Source organism: Jaculus jaculus, chromosome 2 (genome assembly GCF_020740685.1).
Source record: "Jaculus jaculus isolate mJacJac1 chromosome 2, mJacJac1.mat.Y.cur, whole genome shotgun sequence".
NCBI classification, from domain to species: domain Eukaryota; kingdom Metazoa; phylum Chordata; class Mammalia; order Rodentia; family Dipodidae; genus Jaculus; species Jaculus jaculus.
Window position 1 is genome coordinate 198,955,396 of NC_059103.1, and position 21,770 is coordinate 198,977,165.

At 49.6% G+C, this 21,770-nt stretch overlaps 1 protein-coding gene, 1 non-coding gene and 1 pseudogene across 3 annotated transcripts in view; 2 read left to right on the forward strand and 1 right to left on the reverse strand.

The window, feature by feature from the left end:
• Window positions 1–21,770, forward strand: part of Trappc9 (trafficking protein particle complex subunit 9) — a 562,289-nt gene that overhangs the window by 433,081 nt on the left and 107,438 nt on the right. For both annotated transcript variants that reach the window (XM_045143193.1, XM_045143194.1), the window contains one exon: window positions 10,128–10,281. In XM_045143193.1, the coding sequence (XP_044999128.1) occupies window positions 10,128–10,281 (154 nt within the window). The remainder of the gene's footprint in view (window positions 1–10,127; window positions 10,282–21,770) is intronic.
• Window positions 214–696, reverse strand: LOC123458621 (annotated as a pseudogene).
• On the forward strand, window positions 17,715–17,821 carry LOC123459018. Its single transcript, XR_006635949.1, has one exon. It is a non-coding gene; the product is annotated as a U6 spliceosomal RNA (small nuclear RNA).

A 21,770-nucleotide genomic window follows, 5' to 3' on the forward strand; every position in this document is an offset into this window, starting at 1 on the left:
AACTACAAAATTAGCAAATGTCTTGAAATCTGTATATAAAACATAAATTACCTCTAATTTCAAACTCTCATTTATTAGTGTATCACTCAATCTTCTAAAAAAAATGAAAAAGAAAAAAAGGTGGCTACAAAGATAAGTCTTATACTATTCTTTTATGAAAGAAAGCTGTTCCTTTTAACTTTACACCCCAACACCCAGTTTCAAAAGCATCATTTAATTGTCTTGGTCGTGGACATTTCCAAGATGAGACTTTATATTTCGTTCCCACAGCTTCTGGTTGTCAGAAAACCCATGCATCCCCTTATTGAAGGAGTTTGGTCCGGCTGAGGTTGGTGTATCCCTTCCAGTATTCTTCATCCTCATCTTTGCTTCTGGGGTCATTTCCTCTGGTTCACTATCTTCATCTTCATTAAAAGCTGCTGCTACTGAAAGTGTTTTTTGGAGCAAGAGATGGAACAGTTTCCTCAGGCTTGCTTGACCTGAGTCTGATAGAGATGGTGGAGGCTCTCTTGGTCGTCTGACGACCTATGGCAAATCCAAACTTGCAGGCCTTTGCGGGCTTTGTGGGGACGTCTGCAGCGTCTGCAGCTGACTGCTTCTCAACGCTGCCACGGGAGCTTTCCCCTCCATTACTCCTGTGGCGCCGGCTTGCTGCGGCTTTCTGGGGCTCTCCTCTCCCGCCTTCCCGTCTGCCATCTTCTCCACTGCGGCCTCCCCTGCAGCCAGCCAAGGACATCCAGGCTGTATTTCTTAATCACTGGGAGCAATCTTGGTTCTTGAGATTTTTCATTTCAAATAGAGCATATGGGGCTGGTGAGATTGCTTAGTGGTTAAGTGCTTGCCTGTGAAGCCTAAGGACCCCAGTTCAAGGCTCGATTACCCAGGACGCATGTAAGCTAGATGCACAAAGGGGGGCATGCATCTGGAGTTTGTCTGCAGTGGCTGGAGGCCCTGGCACGCCCATTTTCTCTCTGTTTACCTTTTTCTCTGTCTGTCACTCTCAAATAAATAAAAATAATTAAAAAAAACCAAATATAGCAAATGGAACAGGTAAGCACTGGGCCTGAGGGAGACTCAGAGCATGGCTCTCTGGGTGTGTTCTCAAGGGCTTGCAGGGGAACAGGATGGAAACACCTTGCTCTTGAGCTGTCCTGCCAAAACCAACAGCACCAGCACTAATGCAGAGCAGGGGCAACAGGTGAGGGCTCAGAGTCTCCACCAGGGAATGGTGGCTGCTGGCTGGGAAATTGGAGGTGCTTGTGAATGCCTATAGGCCCCACTGGGAAAGCACTCATGTGCTGGAGAGGAGATACAGGCGGGTCCCAGGAAGAAATGCTTCCCGCTTCTTCACCAGCATAAGCCCTGGCAACAGACTGTCCCTAAGTACCAGCAACATGGCACATTACACATGCCAAGAGGTAGACAAAAGCTCTGGACTCTCTCCTTCCCCATCTCAGCAGTCAGGCCAGCCAGCCTCACCTTGTCCTTACGGTGGAGGAGAGAGAAATGGCCAACCTACTCTGTGACCCAGTGCGGCATCTGCCAGTCTGCTTGTCCGTAGCCATCTGGCTGGGCCTGATACCCACAGGTAACTTCCTCCTCCCACAGTGGCAATGCTGGGTGACGTCTGGTGGTTTGAGAGGGACTTTGCGGTGGTTCCCTTGGGCCACACTGAGGAGCGTGAACTGCTGACTCAGGACCGCAGCTAGCTCCGCCAGGCCTCCCGACCCCTGGCTCTTTCTGTCTGAATTGCATTGCGGCTCTCCGGCACTGCTGTAGAGCGTGACAGGTCCTATGCGCACGAGAAACGTCGAGAAGCCTCACCATGGAAATCATCCAGAGAGTAGCAGTTTCTAATTTGGATGTTGGTGAAACAACTCTGGGTGATTTTTATTCTGTATTTTCACCACAGTTTTTCTGACAGGTCATTGTCAGCTGCCAGAGAGCTATCCATCAGAGTCATGTTTTTGTGGGGAAATGGGTTTAATTTTTCACTGTGGCAGTCATGTCTCCCTCCCTCCCTGTGCAGTGTAGGACTTGTAATCCTTAATGACGCCGTGATAAGAGGGCAGGCAGGGCCCAGCTTTGTCACGGTGGGCTGACAAGCAAGACAGCCACCTTCCTTTCTCAAGTCCACTGAGATCTGTGGGGACACCGTTTTGTAGTCTGGCTCATCTCGGGCTGACTCCTTTGTTCAGTACAGAGAGAAGACAAGTTTCTTCACCAGAGGACCTGGGATTCAGGTCCAAGCTTTGGGTTTTGACCTGTTCAGAGAGGGGGCTGGATTAAGTGGTCTGGAAGGCCCCTCTTGGCTCTAAGATTGGGGGACTCAGTGGATGGCTGTCTCAAATGTTTATAGGACCCTGTGGGAAGGGCTGTCTGTGCTTTCTAGGGCCCAAGTCGCATGTGAGCCACCAGTCAGACCTGGACTGAGCATTGCCACTGTCCTCCTTTCCTCTCTGTGAAGTGGGGGTGTCTGTGCCCAGCTTCTGACAAGTTCTCACTTGTCAGAGTGGAAACCAATATCTCATCATTGGATGAGTTCCCAACCCCGCAGCTTCGGGTTGAGGAGAGGGTTTATAATGATCTAGAGGCTCCTCTGATTTCTGTCGGACAGCCTGGAAGATAGGGTCAAGGGTCAGGGCTTTGAATTTGCTTGGCACCCAGAAGAACGTCCAGGGCTAGCTCTACTAAGCACCGCATGCTAGGGGCTGGCTGAAGACCAGATGAGCTAACGCACGTGTCTGGGGAACCCTGGATACTCAGTAACATCAATGTCACGATTTTATTCCTGCAGTCACCTTTTGGTGGCTATAATCACCCTTCCTTCCTGTTATGCGCCCCGCCTGGCAAGGCTCATCTGCCACCCAGAGGTGGTCGAGGCAGGCCTCGGGCTGTTTAGCTTCAGGCCAGTCACTCTGCCCCTTGTAGGGCCACATGGGGAAGCATTGTTTTTGATGGAGCGAGATAGTCTTTGCATATTAATCTGTTCACTGGCACCTTTTTGTCCTTTGACCATCTTGGCTGGATAAAAGGTGGGCATAAACAGCACAGCCTATATCCTGCGGGCGGCTTCCTGTGTCCTGCTATGGGTACAAAGCAGAAGTTCATTTCCAAGCCTTTGCTCTCATCATTAACTCCCTCGTCTTCCCATGTAATCGGGAGCCAGCCAGCCTGCCCACACCGCACTCTGCAGTCACGCATGCACTTAGCTCTGCTCACTGCTCTGCACAGCATATGTCACCTGCAGGTGGGCTTCAGTCCCTGGCCCTGCTGCACAGGCCTGTCCCTTCTCTGGAGTCAGAGATGGACGTGCATGTACAAGGCTCAAGGGCCACTGCCCTTCATAAGTATTGTCCTCTCATCTGTCCCACCCAAGGTATCTGGGAGGGCCCAGAAACGAGAGCTCTGACACGCGAGCTGTCAGCGTCTGTGACATGCCATCCGTGATGCAGCAGCTGATGTGCTCACAGCGGCAGGCTGTATCTGGGGGCTCTGGGTATGTCAACTGCTACTTCCAGGACTGGAGGAACCTTTGTCTGTGGGGGGGTCTCTCTTTACATATGAGTAGACTATGTTTTAGACCCTGAAGGAGACTGAATGGTCATGAGCAGAGCTGGCCAGGCAGGAAGGTCATGAGTTCAGGCCCTAGAGGACTTGCCTTGCCCAGGCTCAGCTCCGCCTGTTCGGCCACGCTCCTGCATGAGCACCCTGGTGACCTGCACGGCCTCACTTAGCCCTGTTCTCCACATAGGGGACTGCAAAGTCTCGTCTTTGCACACCCACACATTGGCACATGTCTCGTGGTCCTCAGACTTGTAGGGTATTGCAGAAGCTTCTAAGAAACACTGTCACTCTAGAGCCCTGCATGAGGAAGGAGAAGCTGGCCACCTCAGGAGAGACAGTGGCTCCCTAAAGCCCAGGAGAGCCAGGCTTTCCGACTTCCAAACCTGAGGCCTGGGCTGTGTCTGAATCCTGAAGCCATGTGACCTCTCTTTTTTTTTTTTTTAAATAAAGCTTGTCAGATTGGGTGTTTCATTGCAATGGCAGAAAGCTTTGAGTATATCCACCATTGGGTGCTATGCCTCTCTGTTGCTGTGCTGTGGAAAACTTATGACATATGACAGTCGTGGTCCCCACTAAGTGACTGCCAGGGGTAGCAGTCAGAAAGTAGAGAATCTCTATGTTTAGAAGATTGCTAATAATTCACACAGTTGTAAGAGAATCCTTTTTAAAAAATTTTAAGTAAATAGAACACATAATAATTCTCAGCTTCACTGGGCTCTTGCCATCACATATTTCCTACAGAGTAGACTTGGAGTGTGGGCTGCGGAGCCTCTCCTGTGCCCTTCCTGTACTCTGTATGCATCAGTGGCTCATCACAGTGCTGGGTAGACGGTGGTCAGGACCTGAGGTAGATTCCGCAGTGAATTTTTGCTTCTCTGAGGAGGCCCCTCCATGTATATTTGCATTCCTGGATGTATACCACTAACCAACAAAAAGATGGGATAGAAACAGAAGCCACATGGGATTTGGGGTTCCGGAAGGACCTGAAACTAGGGTGTTATCCACTGGGAGAAGGCAGGCACCACAGTAGGTGTAAGACGAGGTGACAACAGTATGGTCCCACCAGGGCCTTGACCACACGCAGTCTCCAGAGGTGGAGGCACACCATGGATCTTTCCATTTTACATGCATCAAAACCAGGGTCAAGAAAGCCCAGCCTCTTCCCAGACCTGGGTTTCAGACCCAGGCTTTGCTAATTCTGGAAGTCTACTTCTCAGGGGTTAGAAGCGGGGTGAAACATTAACACCGTGTTTCTTTGGGCGCAGCTCTGGGGCGGCGTTATTGAGGCACAGTAAACCTGTTGGTGCATGTCTGTTATCCTGCACTCAGAGGGCTAAGGCAGGAGGATCATAAGTTTGAGGCCAGTCTGGGAGCCTAACTCAAAAACAAAGTAAAAGGTAAATTAAATAAAATATACAACGTCATCAGCTTAGATATAGGTACAACCCCAGAACTTTCCAGCAGTTTCTAAACAACAGATGCCTCTTTCACTCCACAGTTCTTTTTACTTTTTTTTTTGTTTATTTTTATTTATTTGAGAGCAACAGGCAGAGAGAGAGAGAGAGAGAGAGAGAGGGGGGGGGGGAGAGAGAGGGAGAGAGAGGGAGAGAGAATGGGTGCACCAGGACCTCCAGCCACTGCAAATGAACTCCAGATGCATGTGTCCCCTTGTGCATCTGGCTAACGTGGGTCCTGGGGAATCGAACCTCAAACCAGGGTCCTTAGGCTTCACAGGCAAGTGCTTAACCAGTAAGCCCAGCCCTCTTTTTACTTCTTCGGTGTCTGTTCTCAGATCATCACTTTATCTCAGTCCATGTGTCTGGCACTTCCACACGCGCCCCGCATGGCGTGCCCTCGCGTTTGTCTGCCGTCACTCAGCACGGTGCTGTGACCTCTCAGCACCCGCTGAAGTTCTGATGAGGCCCCTTTTCTCCGTCCCTCCTCTTCTGCATCCCTTCTGCCATGGAAGCCACCTGCGCAGGGCTCCACAGAGATACTGATGTGAGTCCCCGTCTCACCCTTCAGATCTCTGCCAGGCTAGCTGGCTGGCTGCCTAGTGCATCTCAGAAGAAAATCAGAATCTCGTCTGTGTGGTTTGGGGATAAAGTCCCAGTTCTGTTGGCTGTGCCTTTGTGCTGTTGGGTTGTGTCTGCCCTCTTGAGATGCCATCTAAGATCCTTGTGGGGAATTAGAACCCGTCCCCAGCTGCTCCCTTTGCTGTTGGTCTTCCTTCCCCAGGGAGGACTCTGGCCACCACTGTGCGCTGTGGTCACTGCCCTGGAAGGACAGGGCCAGCCCGACAGAAGGTGCCCCAGCACTTTTCCTCGACCCCTACTTCATGGGAGGCATCTTGCTAGGTGCCTGCATGCATGTTTCTATGTCACTCTTCAGAGACTCTCTATCTGGGCAGTGCTGTGCAGAGAGACTTGCAAAGTGCACAGGAGAACTTGAATAGATAAGGACCACTGGAGTCTTATGTGTCAGGGGGCTAGTAGGCATCTGCCATTGTCCCAGAGCAGCTCATCTTAATTGTCACCAGGACTAAGGTACCTCTGGGATGAAGGCCAAGGCCTTGGTACATGGATGCCACTTCTCTGCGTACCTAGCTGAGCTCAGCCTCCATAGGCTTTTCTGGATGACTGGATGAAGGCTAGAGCACCTCACTTTTTCCTGCTACCACTGTCAATGAGCGCTGAAACCAGCGGCCTCCTGCAAACTCCAGGTGAAGAATCTAGAGCCATTTAGAGCCTCTCAAGGCCCTGCCTCCATTCGTGATGAGGCTTTCCCAACACTTCTGCATGGCCTCGGCATGCGCCCATGTCCCTACCCCTCACAAGTCCCTGCTGCATACCTGTGTATGCCTCTCAGGGTCTTCATCCAATCTGGACCAGGACCACTCTCCTCCAGTTCCTCCCTCTTCCTCTCCTAACTGCCACTCATGGGATCTTGGTGCCCAGCCACCCCTTTGGGAAGCTTTTCCCTGCCCATCTTCCATGTTCCTCACAAGCAAGGCACACCTTAGGAGCCCCAGTTTTCTCAACAGCAAGATGGGAATAGCACTTCCACCATGTAGGGTCTCCGAGGCTCGAATGAGAGCGGGGACTGCGTGGTGCTCGGCCCGGTGGGCCGCTGCTTCTGCTGTGAGCCCTGGTGCGTGTGGTGAAGGTGTCAGCACGGCAAGTCGTGCCTCACCTGCAGAAAAAGAACTCGAGGGTTGTGTCTGTGTGTCTTCTCGTCTATCTCCTCCCTTGCACCACGCTCTGAGAAAGGATTTTGACTTTCTAGAAATGTATTCAAAATTTTATTTTCTAAATCTGTGTCATTTTATTCCATATATGCATCCTATAAATATATTTGGTATTTATGCTATTTGTTGATGGTAATGAGGATGTTTCTTAGACACATGCTAATTAGCCAGTTTCCAATTTGTGAATCCCTTTGAGAATTCCAAGGCTTGGGGTATTTTTTTTTTTTTTTTTTTTTTGCCTGATGGCTGTTTGATTGAAATTGTGCCATAGCAAACCCTCCCATGTGGTGTCTGCCCAGGCGCCTTCTTGCCCTCTCCCCACCTTCAACCCTCCGTGTGGTGTCTGCACAGGCGCCTTCTTGCCCTCTCCCCACCTTCATGCACCCATCCCCTTTGGAGTTTGCATCCGTCTCTCTCACATTGGCACCGACCCCAGGGCAGCAAGGCACATCATATGCGGTCCAATCTCTGTTGAAGGGAACTGGCATGGGGATGTAGGGATCCCACAAGAGTGTCCTCGTAGAGCCTAAAGGGTAGTAGCCTGGAGATCTATGTTGGGAGATGAGAGGACTCAGGTGAGTGGGGAGTAAGCCCACACAGGTGAGGTGTGGCAGGGGCACACAACTGGCCCCTGACCAAGTCTGGAGGTGGCAGAGAAGGAGCGGGTCAAAGTGGGCTGTGGCCCTGAGTGCTGTGGGGACAGGGTCATGCACAGGGGAAGGGGGTCTTCAGGCTTGGGTGAGCACTTGAATATCTTGGCTGACGTGCCTGTGAGAACAGAGGCCAAAGTGCTAACAGCAAGGAGGCTCTCCAGAGGAGGTGCTCCTGAGGAAATACCACGTCCACAGAGCCTCGCCATCTGCCGCAGTGCAGGTGTGATCACCTAACAGTCGAGGCTTTTGGCAACCGGGACCCTTCTCTGGGTCCCAGCCAGCATGGTAGAGTTAACTCAGTACAGGGATCACGGGACCTCTGCTAGGTCCCGTGGTGCTCTCGGGGCACCCCTGGGTGTTATAGACTGGGGGATAGCTACCTCATCATCCACTGCTCCCAGGGCCCCACCCAGCTGGGGGAAGCGCTGACTTACTTCCTTTGTCCGTGGCTATCAGTACAATGGCGGGGCAGGGCGGGGCGGGTACCCCGAGGAACCCTACCACACAGCTAGGGCTTGATGGCAGTGGTCATGCTCAGCTTGCCCCGTGCCTTGTGGCTGCTCTGCCAGTCCTTTTCAGGTAACCCTGTTCAGGATGGAGTCTGTGGAGGGAAGAACTTGTTTCCCAGGGCAGGAAGAGCTCTTCCCAACAGGACTGATGCAACACGGCGCTTCGCACAGGCTGCACTCCACTTAGGGGTGCGTTCGTATCCAGGACATTTCATTTCCAAGGAGGGAGAATGGTGGGAGCCAAGGGGTCCTTTGCCCTGCAGTCAGTTCTTTGGTTTTACCTTTGGGACTGGCACATGCTGGCACGTGCTGGCATGCAGCACTGCTGTGCAATGGGTTTATCTTTGGGGCTGGCAGGCTCTCCATCAACACAGCACACCACCGCTCTCAGGTGGCCATTTCCCTGGCCTTGCCCTCCTGTGGGCCCAGCTGGACTGAAGAGAGGATTTAGGGAGTGACCTGTGCAGCTGCTGGGCCACAGCTGGAGCATGGCGCCACCCTCATGTTCAGGTGTCCCACAGGTATGAGTGCTGTGTTCAGGGCCTGGCATGGTGCCTTGGACCCATCCAGTCATCTCTTGCCACAGACCCACCTTCTTCAGCCCTGCCTTTGTGCTCTGGGCAGGGCATCTTACCTTCTGCAGTCTGCAGCTATGGTTCCTGCAGAGTTGCCATGAAGATGGAGCTGGTGATGACGCTTGCCCAGGGGGGTTCAGTGTGGACCTTCTGCAGGGCCAGGGTGGGGGCACCATCGCTGTGCCATTGGCAATGACCAGAAGAGGGTCTCGCTGCGTCCCCAGAGCTTTGGCTTACAGCCTGCAATTAACAGTAGCTTTTCTTTCACCATAATTGTTCTGCAAGGCCTGAAGAGGAGGGCAGGGCATGCTCTCTGTCCGGGTGCTTACAATCCTGTGTCACCTTTCCTCCTCTGAGGCATCCCCTCTCCTTCAGGATGGTTGGCGGAAGAAAGTGTCCACATTTTTGTCTCTGCTCTGGCCCTCCCAGAGTAGAGCAGAGCATGGCTGGTAGTCTGCAGTCACTGGACACCATATGTGAGCATAGATTGGAACACTAGTCCTGTAATTCACCATTGCTTCCCTGGGAAAGCCTAGCTTAGTGGTATGTGCAGGGTCCTGCTAAATGGGATTCTGTGATTGTGTTTTAGTGCTGTCGTTAGGACTTCCCTGGTGAGGCGTCAGCTGCTGAAAAAAGGAAGCAGTGACATGGCTGAACTCTCTTCTTCAGAGACTTGTCACAAATCCTACCACCCTTCTGTAACATCAGTTCGTGACAATTAACTTTTGACCACAAAATTAAATATGAAAATTGGCAGTCAAGAGTAGTATTGATTTTCACTCATTCTCGTTCATCAACGAGGAACGCAGAGCCATGGTGGAAGCAGGCGTGGTGGGGCAGCTTATGAGAAGCAGCCTCGGATTCAGAACCGAATGTGACTTGAGGTGGATCTGGAAGTGGGAGGTGGAGAGAGCTGTTGGAAAGATACCGTAGATATTCGCACAGGCCTATCCCAGCGGCCTCAGTGCGCGAGGGTGTGTCTCCTCCTGTGATCAATAGGAAGAGAGCTTTTGGGTTCTTGAAAACCAAGCTGAAAATGTGCTCAATCCTTTGGGATTATCAGACAATGAACTCCAACTGGCCTTTTTAGTGAAGCAGGAAATGCTCTGAACATTCTTTTGGCTAGAGGAGGCAGCATACCGTGGGGAGATGGTAAGCAAAGCTTGGGGTAGAGAGGAGTTCCCTATGGGCTTCTGTGCCCCAAGGTCAAGTCACTGCCAGCACTCTCTGAGGTTATTCAGGAAAGAACTTAAGCCAAGGTCCAGAGAACTCTGTGAGCAGCACGCTGGGTCCTGTCTGCCTCACCCCATTGCAGAATGAACCTTCGTGTGGGGAAGCACAGGACTCAGAAGCCCGGGCAAGCGTCGTGGCTCCCGTCCCAAGCAGTGTGTTGAACCAGCTCTGCAGTCAGGGCCACCTCAGGAGTCTGTTACGTCATTTTCTTGGGCTAGGTCTGTTATGAATTACCAACAAATGACTCATTGCACTGTCTCATGCTGGCCTGTGCTGATTCTCCTAGCTCTCAGAAGAAATTTCCCCACTGATTAATTTTCCACTGTTTTCTTTCTTCTCTTAGAATGGCTATTCAAGTAGACAAGTTCAACTTTGAAAATGTCCTGGAGTCCCCTGGAGAGAAGGGGCAGTTTGCAAACCCAAAGCAGTTGGAAGAGGAGAGGCAGGAAGCCCGGGGCCTGGAGATCAGCAGCAAACTGGACATCTGCTGGGGGATCATATCCTTTTCAAGCCCACCCCAGGGTACACCCTTGCCTGTTGCCTCTTAGCACCCACAGCAACTAAGAGGGCTTCAGTACTGTTTCGGCCACAGAGAGCTCCAAAATGCCATGGCAAGGAGATGGGAACCAAAGGGATGTCATTTTCTCAGAGTTTCATGCTTCAGAGGGCCCACCTACTGCAGTGCCAGTTCTGAGTGGGGAAAGGTCTTCCTGGTGCACAGGCGTTCCTGACTTTGGATCCCATGTTCCTGGCCAGGCTTGATATTCATGTTAGTGACATGACCTAATGGTCACCTACCAGTGCTGGGCTTGGGTTGGAAGAGTCCCAGATTGGCATGGGGAAGCATGGATGCAGTTGTATGGGATCTGAAACCAGATTGGATGGCTTGTCAAGGCATGTAGACACTGTGTGGAAGGAATGTGTGAAAACATAGGAATGTGGAAACAGTTTATTTATTTATTTATTAGAAAAAGAGGGAGGTCGGAAGAGAGAAAGAGAGAGAGAGAAGACAGAGAGGGAGGGATAATGTGTGTACACCAGGGCCTCCATCACTGCAAACAAACTCCAGATGCAAGTGCCACTTTGTGCAGTTGGCTAAAGTGGGTGCTGAGGAATTGAACCTGGGTCCTTAAGCTTTGCAGACAAGTGCCTTAACCACCAAGCCATCTCTCTGGCCCCAACAAAGAGTTTTACAAAGTATCTTACCCACTCTGGCCTTTGACCCCTGCCTAGGGCAAGGTTAGTGCTCAGCTGAGTGGGTGGATATGTTGGGAGACTGTGGCACACTTGTTGGTTGGTCAGCAGTCCCTGCCAAGCACCGAATAGGGTAGATACAAAGCTGATCTCCACGCAGACATCTTGTCTGGTAGGATGCCAAAGGAGAGTGGTCACCAAGCACTGGCTAAGTGCTGGGGGCTCAGAAGCAGCAGCAACTGGGTGGCAGCAACCAAGGAAGGCTTTGCAGGAGTTGACATCTGAGTAGGCTCTTAGTGGTGGTCAGGGGTTTCTCAAAGGGCCGGAAGTGGGGAGTCTCACAGGAAGAGTTACTGTGATAGGCACCTCTTTCAGTTATTGTCCACGTGCAGGGACCCTGTGGATGTGGGATGGTTCTACCTTATGATATATGAACTGGATCATTCCAGAGTGCCTCTCTAGGTTCTGGAAGTAACTTCTGTCTACACTTGGCACAGGTTCTAGGAACTGAAGCAAGTTCCCTTGTTCAAGCTAAAGTGAACATGGACCTAATAGATCATCTCCATGGAGGTCCTGACATCATAAGCCCCTTGTGAATTGCTAGAAACGTCTATAGAGGTTATGGTGGCTCCCGTTGTGAACACAGCAGCCCCATGGAGGTGTTTCTCTTCACTAGAAAAGTATAAGGAGGCTGTGGCAGCAGTGGTGATTCCTAAGACAGTCAGGTGTGGACTAAAGGAGCAGGGTGACCAGTAATGCGTGGTGGCATTAAGGCCAGGCCTGCTGCTGTCCCCATCTTCTTCCTTCTTCAAGCCCTGACTCCTTTAAGAGTTTGACTTTCCTGTTTTTATTTGATTAGTAATTCACACAGCAAATATTTATTGAATGCCCGCCATGTGCCACACACATCTGTCCCACCAACACACTGATTGGAAGTGCATGAGAGGTTGTCCCTGTAGGCAGACTTGGTTGAAGGGAATAGCATCCAGGCCACGCTCTTGTGGTCTCTGTCTCTCTGTCATCTGGTGATGGCATCTGCCATAGGATGAGTAGCAGCTTTGTAATTGCAGCCCTGAATTCAAACAGATGGAGAGACCAAAGATTGAGTTGGCTAATAATTTCATTTTGCATTTTAATAATATTTTCTAAATATTTAAACTCTAAAGTGTTTGAGCCTATTTGGAAAGCTGTCCATGGTTACTGAAATTGCCCATGGGCAGCACCGAAGGCCGCACAGACGTGCTAGATTAGATACTTTTTGCACAGTGCCTACCTGAGAGCCGTTCTGCTCAGTCTGTGGCTTCTTGGCTGGTGCTGACCACCCCGTCAACCTGCCTCTTCTCTCCTCCCACCTGCTCAGTGGAAAGTGTCAATGGGCTTTGCCACAGAAGCCTGGGACAGAGATGGCAGGGGAAAAAACAACTGTGTATTAAGCTATGGCAGCTGGCCAAGTGCTCCAAGCATATGGGCTAGATTCTGGTGGTCTTCAGAGCTATATTCCTCAGGCCGCCTAGGGAAGTCATAAGGACACCCTCACTGTGGGGACGGTGTGATTTCCATGGGGAAGGGCATCTCAAAGCAGCTTGCTTCTCAGCAGCATTGAGTAGCAGGGCCTGGGTGGGGTGTTCAACCCCGGAGTTCCTGAGTTCTGGGGTAAAGTCAGCATCCTGTGATGCTGGGTGGGCCTCAGGAAAGAGCTGATGTGTAGCTGGTGCCTTTGTGCTTTGATGAAATCTTTTCTCGACTGTCTCCCTATGTTTATCCTTATTCTGTTCCACGTTAGAGTTTCCACAGAGGACTCAGACATTTAGTAAGTTCTTTCTCCTATATAGCCTGTTAGTTTGCAGCCATCACTCAGCCTGGTGATCTCCATGGGGAACATTCCACCCAGCGCTCTTTCTCCCTAAGAACCGGTCTGTCTGTAATGTCTTCCCTGGGGGATTAGGGGTTTCTCTACCCAGCAACTGGTCCAGGGAGCTGGGCTTGTCTGCTGTACACTGATGCTTTTGGGTAAACACATAGCCTTTCTTTCAACAAATTGGTGCTATCTCAAGACTTATTTTTCTTTTTGCCCTCTACCATCAGTACTACACGGTTTGTTTGTTTGTTTGTTTTCCACTAATTTTGGAAAACCCTGGTCTCGTGAGAGCCAACTGTCTTTCTTCTTCTTCTTTTCTAGTTTTTGGCTTTTGGTGTTTGGTTTTTTGAAGTAGGCTCTTACTCTGGTATAGGCTGATCTGGAATTAACTGTATAGTCTCAGAGTGGCCTTAAATTCACAACAATCCTCCTACCCCTGCCTCCCGAGTGCTGGGATCCAGCTATCTTTCTTATATGCTGTTAGTGGCAGAGAATGCTGTGGGGTGTGGTCCCACACTCATCCATATCTCACTTTGAGGCAGGACTGTATGCTACAGTGCTGGGGCTCATACAGCCAGCCCTGCTTCATGATGCAGAGGCCACGGGACCTAAGGGACCTGTGTCCAGTGACAACACCTGCGGCAGAGGGAGCCACAGGAACAGCTAAGGAAAGATGGAAGAAGACCAGGGCCTAGACATAGGCCGGAAAAGGGGACAGGCACGGTTCAGCCTGGAGGAGCCTCAGCTTCTGACGGATTCTTGTGAGCCCCAGCAACTCTGCCCTGCCCGTGGCACAACCTTCCCAAAGCTCCAACAAGAGCCACACAACTTTGGCATCCTACTGCTTGCCCAGTCTCCATAGTTCCTGATTTCACCAAATCCTCTTCTTTTAACGAGGGTTAGTGAGTGCTTGTTTTGCAGGTTAGGGGTAAAATACCTGGCAATCAAAAGGGCAATGGAACTTAAAATTGGTCCCAGCAGCATCTTGCCTTAGCTGTTCCCATAGCTCCGAGGTGCTACCCTCTCATTCATCAGAGTCTCTGAAAAGTACAGAGATTGAAGTTTTCTGAAGACAAACTCCTTTGACTGATCTCAGACCACTGTCCTGAAGTCTGATGAAGTCTCACCTACTCAAAGCTATTTATTGAAGACATAGTGAGTTAGTTGGAATTCTCATGGTTGTGATGAAATACCTGACAAGAGCAATGTAAGGAAGGGAAGATTTCTTTTGGCTCACTGTTTGAGGGAACATAGTTCATCATGGCAGTAAAGGCATACAGTGGAAGTGTGAGGCAGCTCCTTGGGTCACATATGTGGCCAGTAAGCAGGGAGGCAAACACTGGTGTTCAGCTTGCTATGCCCTGTATTCAGTTTTCTTCAGTCCAGGATCCCATCCCATGTGAGGATACCATCCATGACAACATGGGTCTTCTTTCCTTAAATAAACCTGTGTGTAAATGCCCTCACAGATGTGCCGAGAGGTGTGTCTCCTGGGTATGTGATTTTAAATCCAGTCCAGTTGACAATGTAGACAAACCTTGACACCTAGCATGTGTCCAAAATGGTGCTGAGCACTGGGGACAGTGTAGTGAGCGATATCAGATGCAAGCACTGCCCCAGAAGAGTGTACCCAAGCCCAGCTGTGATCCTGGCACACAGGCATGGGCACAGCATGGAGGTGAGGCTTCGTTTCAGTCACTCTGTGGCCCTTTGCTCAGAGCAGCGATGGCTGAATGGAGGAGTCTGCAGCAGCGTGGCTGTCTGAGCTGAGCCCAGTTCCTACTCCAGAGCTAGCCCAGGGAGCTCACCGGGAGCCCAAGCAGGTAAGGCTCAAGCCTGGAGCACATCTGCTCTCCCTCTCTCTCCTTATCACCTTAGGTTTGCTGCAGATCTCCCTGCAGAGGGCCTTTCCTGAGTGTGGGTCTTGCACGTGAGAGAAAACCTCGTAGGCAGAGTGGGCCCTGCTGAGGGGTCTGTGCCAGCCTTCCAGATACCATCTACTTTGTGAAAGCCAAAAGGCTTACCAGCAGCCATGTCTGCCCATCAGGGTTTACTTGGGCTTTCTCATTGCTCCAAAGAGTTTAGGCATACTACCTTGGATTTGGTTATCATAGCTAGAAGACCCCACCTGTACACAGCTGCACTAAGGCTGCATCTTGCCTTCTAGAACCACTTCTTCCTACAGAGAGAAGGGCCCCCCACTCACATGCTGAGGTGGGGTGAAGCTGTCATCTGGGCAGCTCTGGCTTCCCATTGTTCTCCCTAATTGGCATCTCAAGTCTTCTCCAAGATGCTCCTTCATGGGGCTCTCTGTCTTCTCTCATTTCCAGAAAAAACTAAATCTCTTTATGAAACTCTTTTAAGACTCTGTGCACTGCATTTTTCTAATAGTCGTGCTTAGAGAAATAGTTTTATCTAAATGAAAAGAGAAATAGTTTTATCTAAATGAATTTTAATACAAACAGCTCCTGTCATCAGTACAGCTGATTCCTTGATCATTGTAAGTGAATGCAGGGTTGCATTTTGTATCTGCCTTCAGGGAATTTGGCTCTTAGAGCTGTTTGTAATAACTTGGTTCTGAGGCCTTTCATCTCTCATGGCACAGAAGATTGACAGAAGAGAGAAGTGCTGTGCCTTGCCAGGGATTCAGTCAGTTGTCCTGGCTCTTTGGTCTTTGGTGGGCAGAGGTATGAGGAGACATGGGAACAGATTTGCAGATTTGATTACTGTCCTGCAAAGCCTAAGACCAACTATTGTGATTGTGCACTCCTTCGGATTGCTTTGAAAGGACTCAGTCAACACATGAAGAGCCTAGATGTCAGGTTCAGCTGGCTTACAAGTTAGGAAAGGACAATTTATATGTAGCATGAATTCAAGTCTGTATGTTTGTGTGTGCATAAGTTGGTATGCATTGTGTTCATGTGACTGGCTGTGTGGGGAGCACGTATGTACACGTTCTGTGTGTTCTTGGTGTTGCTGTGTATATCTTTTCTAATGCAGTCATAAACTTATAAAAGGTACATAGCATGTACCACCTGTATAGCACTTACTAGACACTAGGCACTGCTCTGAGCCACATGTAGATTTCTTCACTCAATTTTTGCAATAGTTCTATGAGGTTGTTTTCGCCCATGGTCCACAGATGAGAACACTGAGCCCGCAGGATTATCTCACTTGCTTGAGGTCACCCGACAGTCAGCTGGGACTCATGTCACTTGATGTGCTCAGCTCCACTCTGGAGTCGTGCCCAGGCTTCTTCCTCTGCTGAGACCTTCCCATTAGCCCCACTGCTTAGAGGAAACCTGCAGAGATGTAGCATTTCATGAACACACTACCGGCACACCCACGCTTCCTCTCCATCCATTTTTCCCTATCTCCACTGGAGCTCTAGAATGTTCCTAGCCAAGCAAGACTTGCTACAGAGCCTCCCTGAGCAGTTTATCCACTGTGGGCAACTCCTGCCCAGTGTGCCTGTGGCATGAGGAGCTGTGCTGAGGTACTGGGAGCTCTCTGAGATGAGAGCAACAGTACGGGTGTTGGGAAAGTGTGTGATGCAGGTTAGAATCAGAGGTGGGAGTGGGGCTGCTGATCATGTAAAGCAGTCTTCCCATTAGTGCAATTTCTGTTTGTGGCAATTTTCTAATTTACTCGAGCTCAAGTATGGCTGGCCCGCGTCCCCGCACCTGTAGTTCTTCGCCGCGGAGCTGGAGCATGAATTGCAGCCTGTCTTCCCGGTGGTGGTGGCGGCTGGGGTAGCGCAGGCGAAGGGCAGCCCCGCTCCTCCGTGCTCCCCTTGAAGCCAGTTTGAAAGCTCCGTATCAGCTCACCTGATGCTGGATTTCTGGCTCCTGCTCCACAGACCACAGGTGACTCCCAAGTGCTCCACACGTGATGCTTATTTTCCCCACGGAGATGAGGCTCCCGCACCTCACCTCTGCAGGTTCCACAGACAACCTCAGAAATCCCCACTGGTCTTCCTTTCCCCAGGGGCAGAGTAGACTGAGTAGTCATCTCTTTCTAGAATATCAAACTAGGTCATAGAAGACTTCAGCCACATAAATACAGACAGGATCGGAAAGGCCGCTCAGTGGTTTCCAGGGCTTGTAGTGGTCCACGTGCCTCAGCACTGAAAGAGAAGAAAGACGCTTTATTCACTTTCTGCATTATCTTTGCAGTCGGCTGTGTTTGTTAAAGATTTGGAAGGGCACAGGCCTGAGGACTCTTGCCAGGTTCTGTGCAGGCCTCATCCCTGAACAAAATCGGGGATCTCCTCCCCATGCAAGTTGCACCTTCCCCTCTCATGTGCGAATTCTTTTCTGGAATTAAATACAGCCCTTTTGCCTGTCTGGCAGGATGGCGGCCCTTCAGCACCACGGAGAGCAGTAATTCCCTTCAGCACTGTGGAGAGCTCTCTGCGGGCCTTGCTCTGGGCTGTAAGGCGGGGCCAAGAGCAGGCCCCTCCTCTGCTGGCATGCTCGGGCCCTGCTGTGACCCAACTCCACCCAGCTGCGCAGTGCCGAGTGCCTAAAGTGGAATCTGAAGGGCAGGCTCCAGGCCACCTGCCTGGGTTCAGGGCTGGGCACTATACTTTCAGATCTGATCTGAAGCCTTCCTTTTTCCTCCACAGGCCCAAAGTTTTTTTTTTTTTTCTTTTCTTGCTATTGTTTGTGTATTTTCTTTGTTTGCTTTAGTCTTTGAAACAAAAAAAAAAAAAAAAAAAAAAAGAACTGAAGCACGTACATAATCCCAGCACTCACAAGACTGAAGCAGGATTTCCTTGAATTCAAGGCCAGCCTAGGCTACAGGGTGAGACTAACCTGCAAAGTGAGACCTTATTTAAATAAAACATAGGAAGACAAGACAAAAAAAACCCAAGAGGTGCTTGCTTCAGCAGCACATACATTAAAATTGAAGCTATACAGACAACACTAGCATGGCCCCCGCGCAAGGATAACATGCAAATTCGTGAAGCATTCCATATTTTTAAAAAAAAGACCCAAGGGGGTAAATACAGTCAACCATCCAAGTATATTATATACACATATGAAAATACCATAATAAGCTGGAAATAACAGTGCCCATCTTACACCCAGCATGTTCTGAAGTCTTCATTTAAAATTGTGTCACATGGGGGAGACACAGTCCCCTTAGATGTGTTCTCTGCAGTAGCAACAATGACAGGAATTTTGTCATGGTCATCATTATTCATTCACCTCTTGCCCTGGAAGCCAGGGTGTGTGTTTTAAGAAGTGTGGGGGTGGGGAGGGAGGGAATTACCGTGGGATATATTTTATAATCATGGAAAATGTTAATAAAAATTAAAAAAAATAAAAATAATAAAAATAATAAAACCTTCATTAAAAAAAAAAAGAATTAATAGTTCCTGCCACCTGCGCTGCTCAGGTTGGTTTGCGACAGTGGCTGATCAGCTCAGCCACTCACGAGCACAGGTTAGGTGTGAGACTGTCTGTAGGACTGGAAGGGAGGAGGCTGTGCCTGTAGGAACGCAGCTTTGTAAGCTCAGCTGTGTCCTTACGACTCACATCCAAAAACAAGTGAATGTGGAAGTACACCACTGCAGTCATTTCTAAATCCCAGAGCCATTGAGAAACTTTGCAATTTCCCATGCACTGCCTTGATCCTCTTCTGCCCTCCCTGAGCCCCTTATCCCGCTGATTGTGTTGAGGTGGGGCTCTGCCGTAAGCTGTAGGCACTGCCGCCAAGCACCTCAAGAGCCTGGCGTGAGTTTTTAATAAGAGAGTAATGTGCCACATTCTGGAATAAAAGAACAACCTTGGGGAGATGTATGAAGGAAATCAGAAGTGAGCACAGAAATAGGCATTTTGGACCCATATATGTGATTATTTGTGCCCTCGGGTTGTCTCCTTTTGGATTGGGGTGAGGTGCCTTAGGAGCTCCACACAGCAGCGTCCATAGCTGACTTGGCAGTCTGTCCTGATGCTGGTGAGGGCACTGCACTGTTCACTTGTTTGAAGTAGGTTCACATGGCTCACAACTTGTTTAGATGTGTGCATCTACCTCGTTCCCTTCCTTCCTCCCACAGAGCCCAAGTTTGTGTAAATGTTTAGAATTGTTTTCTGAAATGAGTGGTGCTGCCTATTCTTATTTTTGACCCTAGCATTTTACACAAGAGGTATATATGCTGGTTTACATCTTGCTTTTTCACCTACTACATAGCTTGGAAAACTATTTCACAGAAAACATTCTATCCCCCCATTTCTAGCTGAGAACTAGGGCAGGAACATGTGGCCACACCCGTGTTCCCTGTAGGGAATGCATATACCTTTCATCTTGGGCTTTAGCCATTCTGCCCACCTGTGCCCTTGAACAAGTCATTCCCCTGTCTGCAGATGGCATGATGTGGAAGGAGCCTGGATGTTGGGGAGTTCAGGGTGGCCACTCCTCCATCACTTTCTGGCTTCTGGTTCAGGCATGAGACCATTGCTGGTATTTTTCACCTGGTTGGTAGGATCCATAATGCTGTCTCTGTAGCATCTGCCTATAGCTCCTGCCACCTTTTAAGGCAGTCCCACCACTCACGTCACTCCCTGCTCGTGCTCACTGAGACTTGTGCAGAGACTCTGTGCTGAGGCTTAGATACCTCTGGAGTGCCCCGCCCCCCCCATGCCCATCAGTGGTTCCCGCACAGAGAGTGAGTTCTGTGGAGGCTGCATGCCCAAACCAAGAACTGTGACTGGGCTCTTCCTGCCAGCCCTGCACACACATTACCACGTCACTGCTTAACGTCTTATGGCCTGTGTGTCAGAGATCCGGTTATGAGCTAAGGAAGGGGAGGGTGTTTGTCTGTCTGTTACAGGGTTTCAATGTGTAGGAGGTTTTGTGACCTTCCCACCTCAGTCTCCCGAGGCTGAGATATCACAGGTGTGCCACTATACATGAGGATGAGGTTTTATGTCCTTTTTTGATTATTATTTTCAAGAAGAAAGTCTCTGTGACAGAATGTCTTCAGGCACATTCTTCAGGACTCGTTCCCACATGGGTGGCTGCGAGAGTCTGTGCATAGGATATTGCCATAGCCAATCTCATCCAAGGCATTTGGTGAGGGTGGCTCAAAGAGAGTGACTCCCAGTGGTCAACCTTTCAGGAAGATCCATGACCCTTGCAGGTGTGTGCACAGGGACCTTGGGAGCCAGCAGCACTGCTCCCTAAATGATCCCTGAGGAAGCATACTTTATGTGGCCAGGAGAGGGTCTTCCTGGTGACAGGACTCAGAAGGGGAACATGAAAGGGCCATCTAGAATCTTGCCTAAATGAGAAGTTATTGTTGGATCCTCTAAAGAGGCTCCACCCAAGAGAGGCCTTGCTGTTTCCCATCACGGCCAACAGAGCTGGGCTGGTGTAGCATACAGAGACCAGGATGGGGGGAGGGGTCAGCACGTGGCAGCCGTGATCATAGGTGCACTGATCACGGGCAGGTCACGGAACACATTGCAGAGCCGGATTGGAGCTGGCGTCTGCTCTGCAAACAGCTAAGAGCTAAGAGCTAATCTCTCTTCATCTTGGATTTCTTTTTCTTTCTTTCTTTCTTTCTTTTTTTTTTTGGTTTTTCAAGGTAGGGTCTCACTCTAGCCCATGCTGACCTGGACCTCACCATGTAGTCTCAGGGTGGCTTCAAACTCACAGCAATCCTCATACCTCTGCCTCCCAAGTGCTAGGATTAAATGCATGTGCCATGACTCCATGTCATAAATTTTTATTTTTAATTAGCACATAAAGTAATAGGTTTATTTTGGCATTTTCACACATGCTGTGTTTTTGTTGATCTTCCAACACAAGTTGTCTTCCCCCACCTCCCTGGATCTCCCCACCTGTACCTTCCTGCAACTCATATTCTCCTTGTCACTTTCCCCACCCCGCTTGAAACCTCTTCTCCCCCCCCCATGGCCCCTTGCCAGTTTCATGACATATACCCACACTCACACTCACATCAATACACATATGTAAACATTTAAAACAAAGATCAACATATGAGAGAGAACATGTGGTGTTTGCTTTTATGGATTCTCGGTTACCTTACTTCATAATTTCCAGATCTATCCATTTTCCTACAGGTTTTATAATTTCATTTTTTCTTTATGACTGAATAAAAATCCATTGTGTATATATACTACATTTCATTATCCATTCATCTGTTGGACAGATTCTATTTCCTTGCTGTTGTGAGTAGAACAGCAATAAAACTTGATGAGCAAGTATCTCTGCTATAGGACAGTCTTTGGGTATATGTTCAGAAGTGATAGATCTGGTTCATATGGTAGTTCTGTTTTTAGTCTTTTGAGAAATCTCCATACTATATTTCCATAGTGACTGCACCAGTTTACACTCCTACCAACAGTGCATAAGAGCTTCCCTTTCCCTATATCTTCACCAGTATTTGTTGTCATTTGCTTCTTTGATGGCAGCCATTCTGACTGGGGTGACATGGAATCTCAAAGTAGTTTTATTTTGTATTTCCCTGTTACCTAAGGGTGATGAACACTTTTAAATGAACACCTTGAGACATAATTTAATAGAGTGCATTGACTATTGAAAGTAGAAATTTCAAATCCACAGATTGGAAAGAGACAGCCCATTAAAAAGATGTGGGTTGGGCTGGAGAGATGGCTTAGTGGTTAAGCGCTTGCCTGTGAAGCCTAAGGACCCCGGTTCGAGGCTCGGTTCCCCAGGTCCCACGTTAGCCAGATGCACAAGGGGGCGCACGCATCTGGAGTTCGTTTGCAGAGGCTGGAAGCCCTGGCGCGCCCATTCTCTCTCTCTCCCTCTCTCTGTCTTTCTCTCTGTGTCTGTTGCTCTCAAATAAATAAATAAAAATTAAAAAAAAAAAAGATGTGGGTTGTGGAGGGGACATCCCAGCATCCCAGCTGCTCAATTCCTAACAGCAGGCAGCTCAGC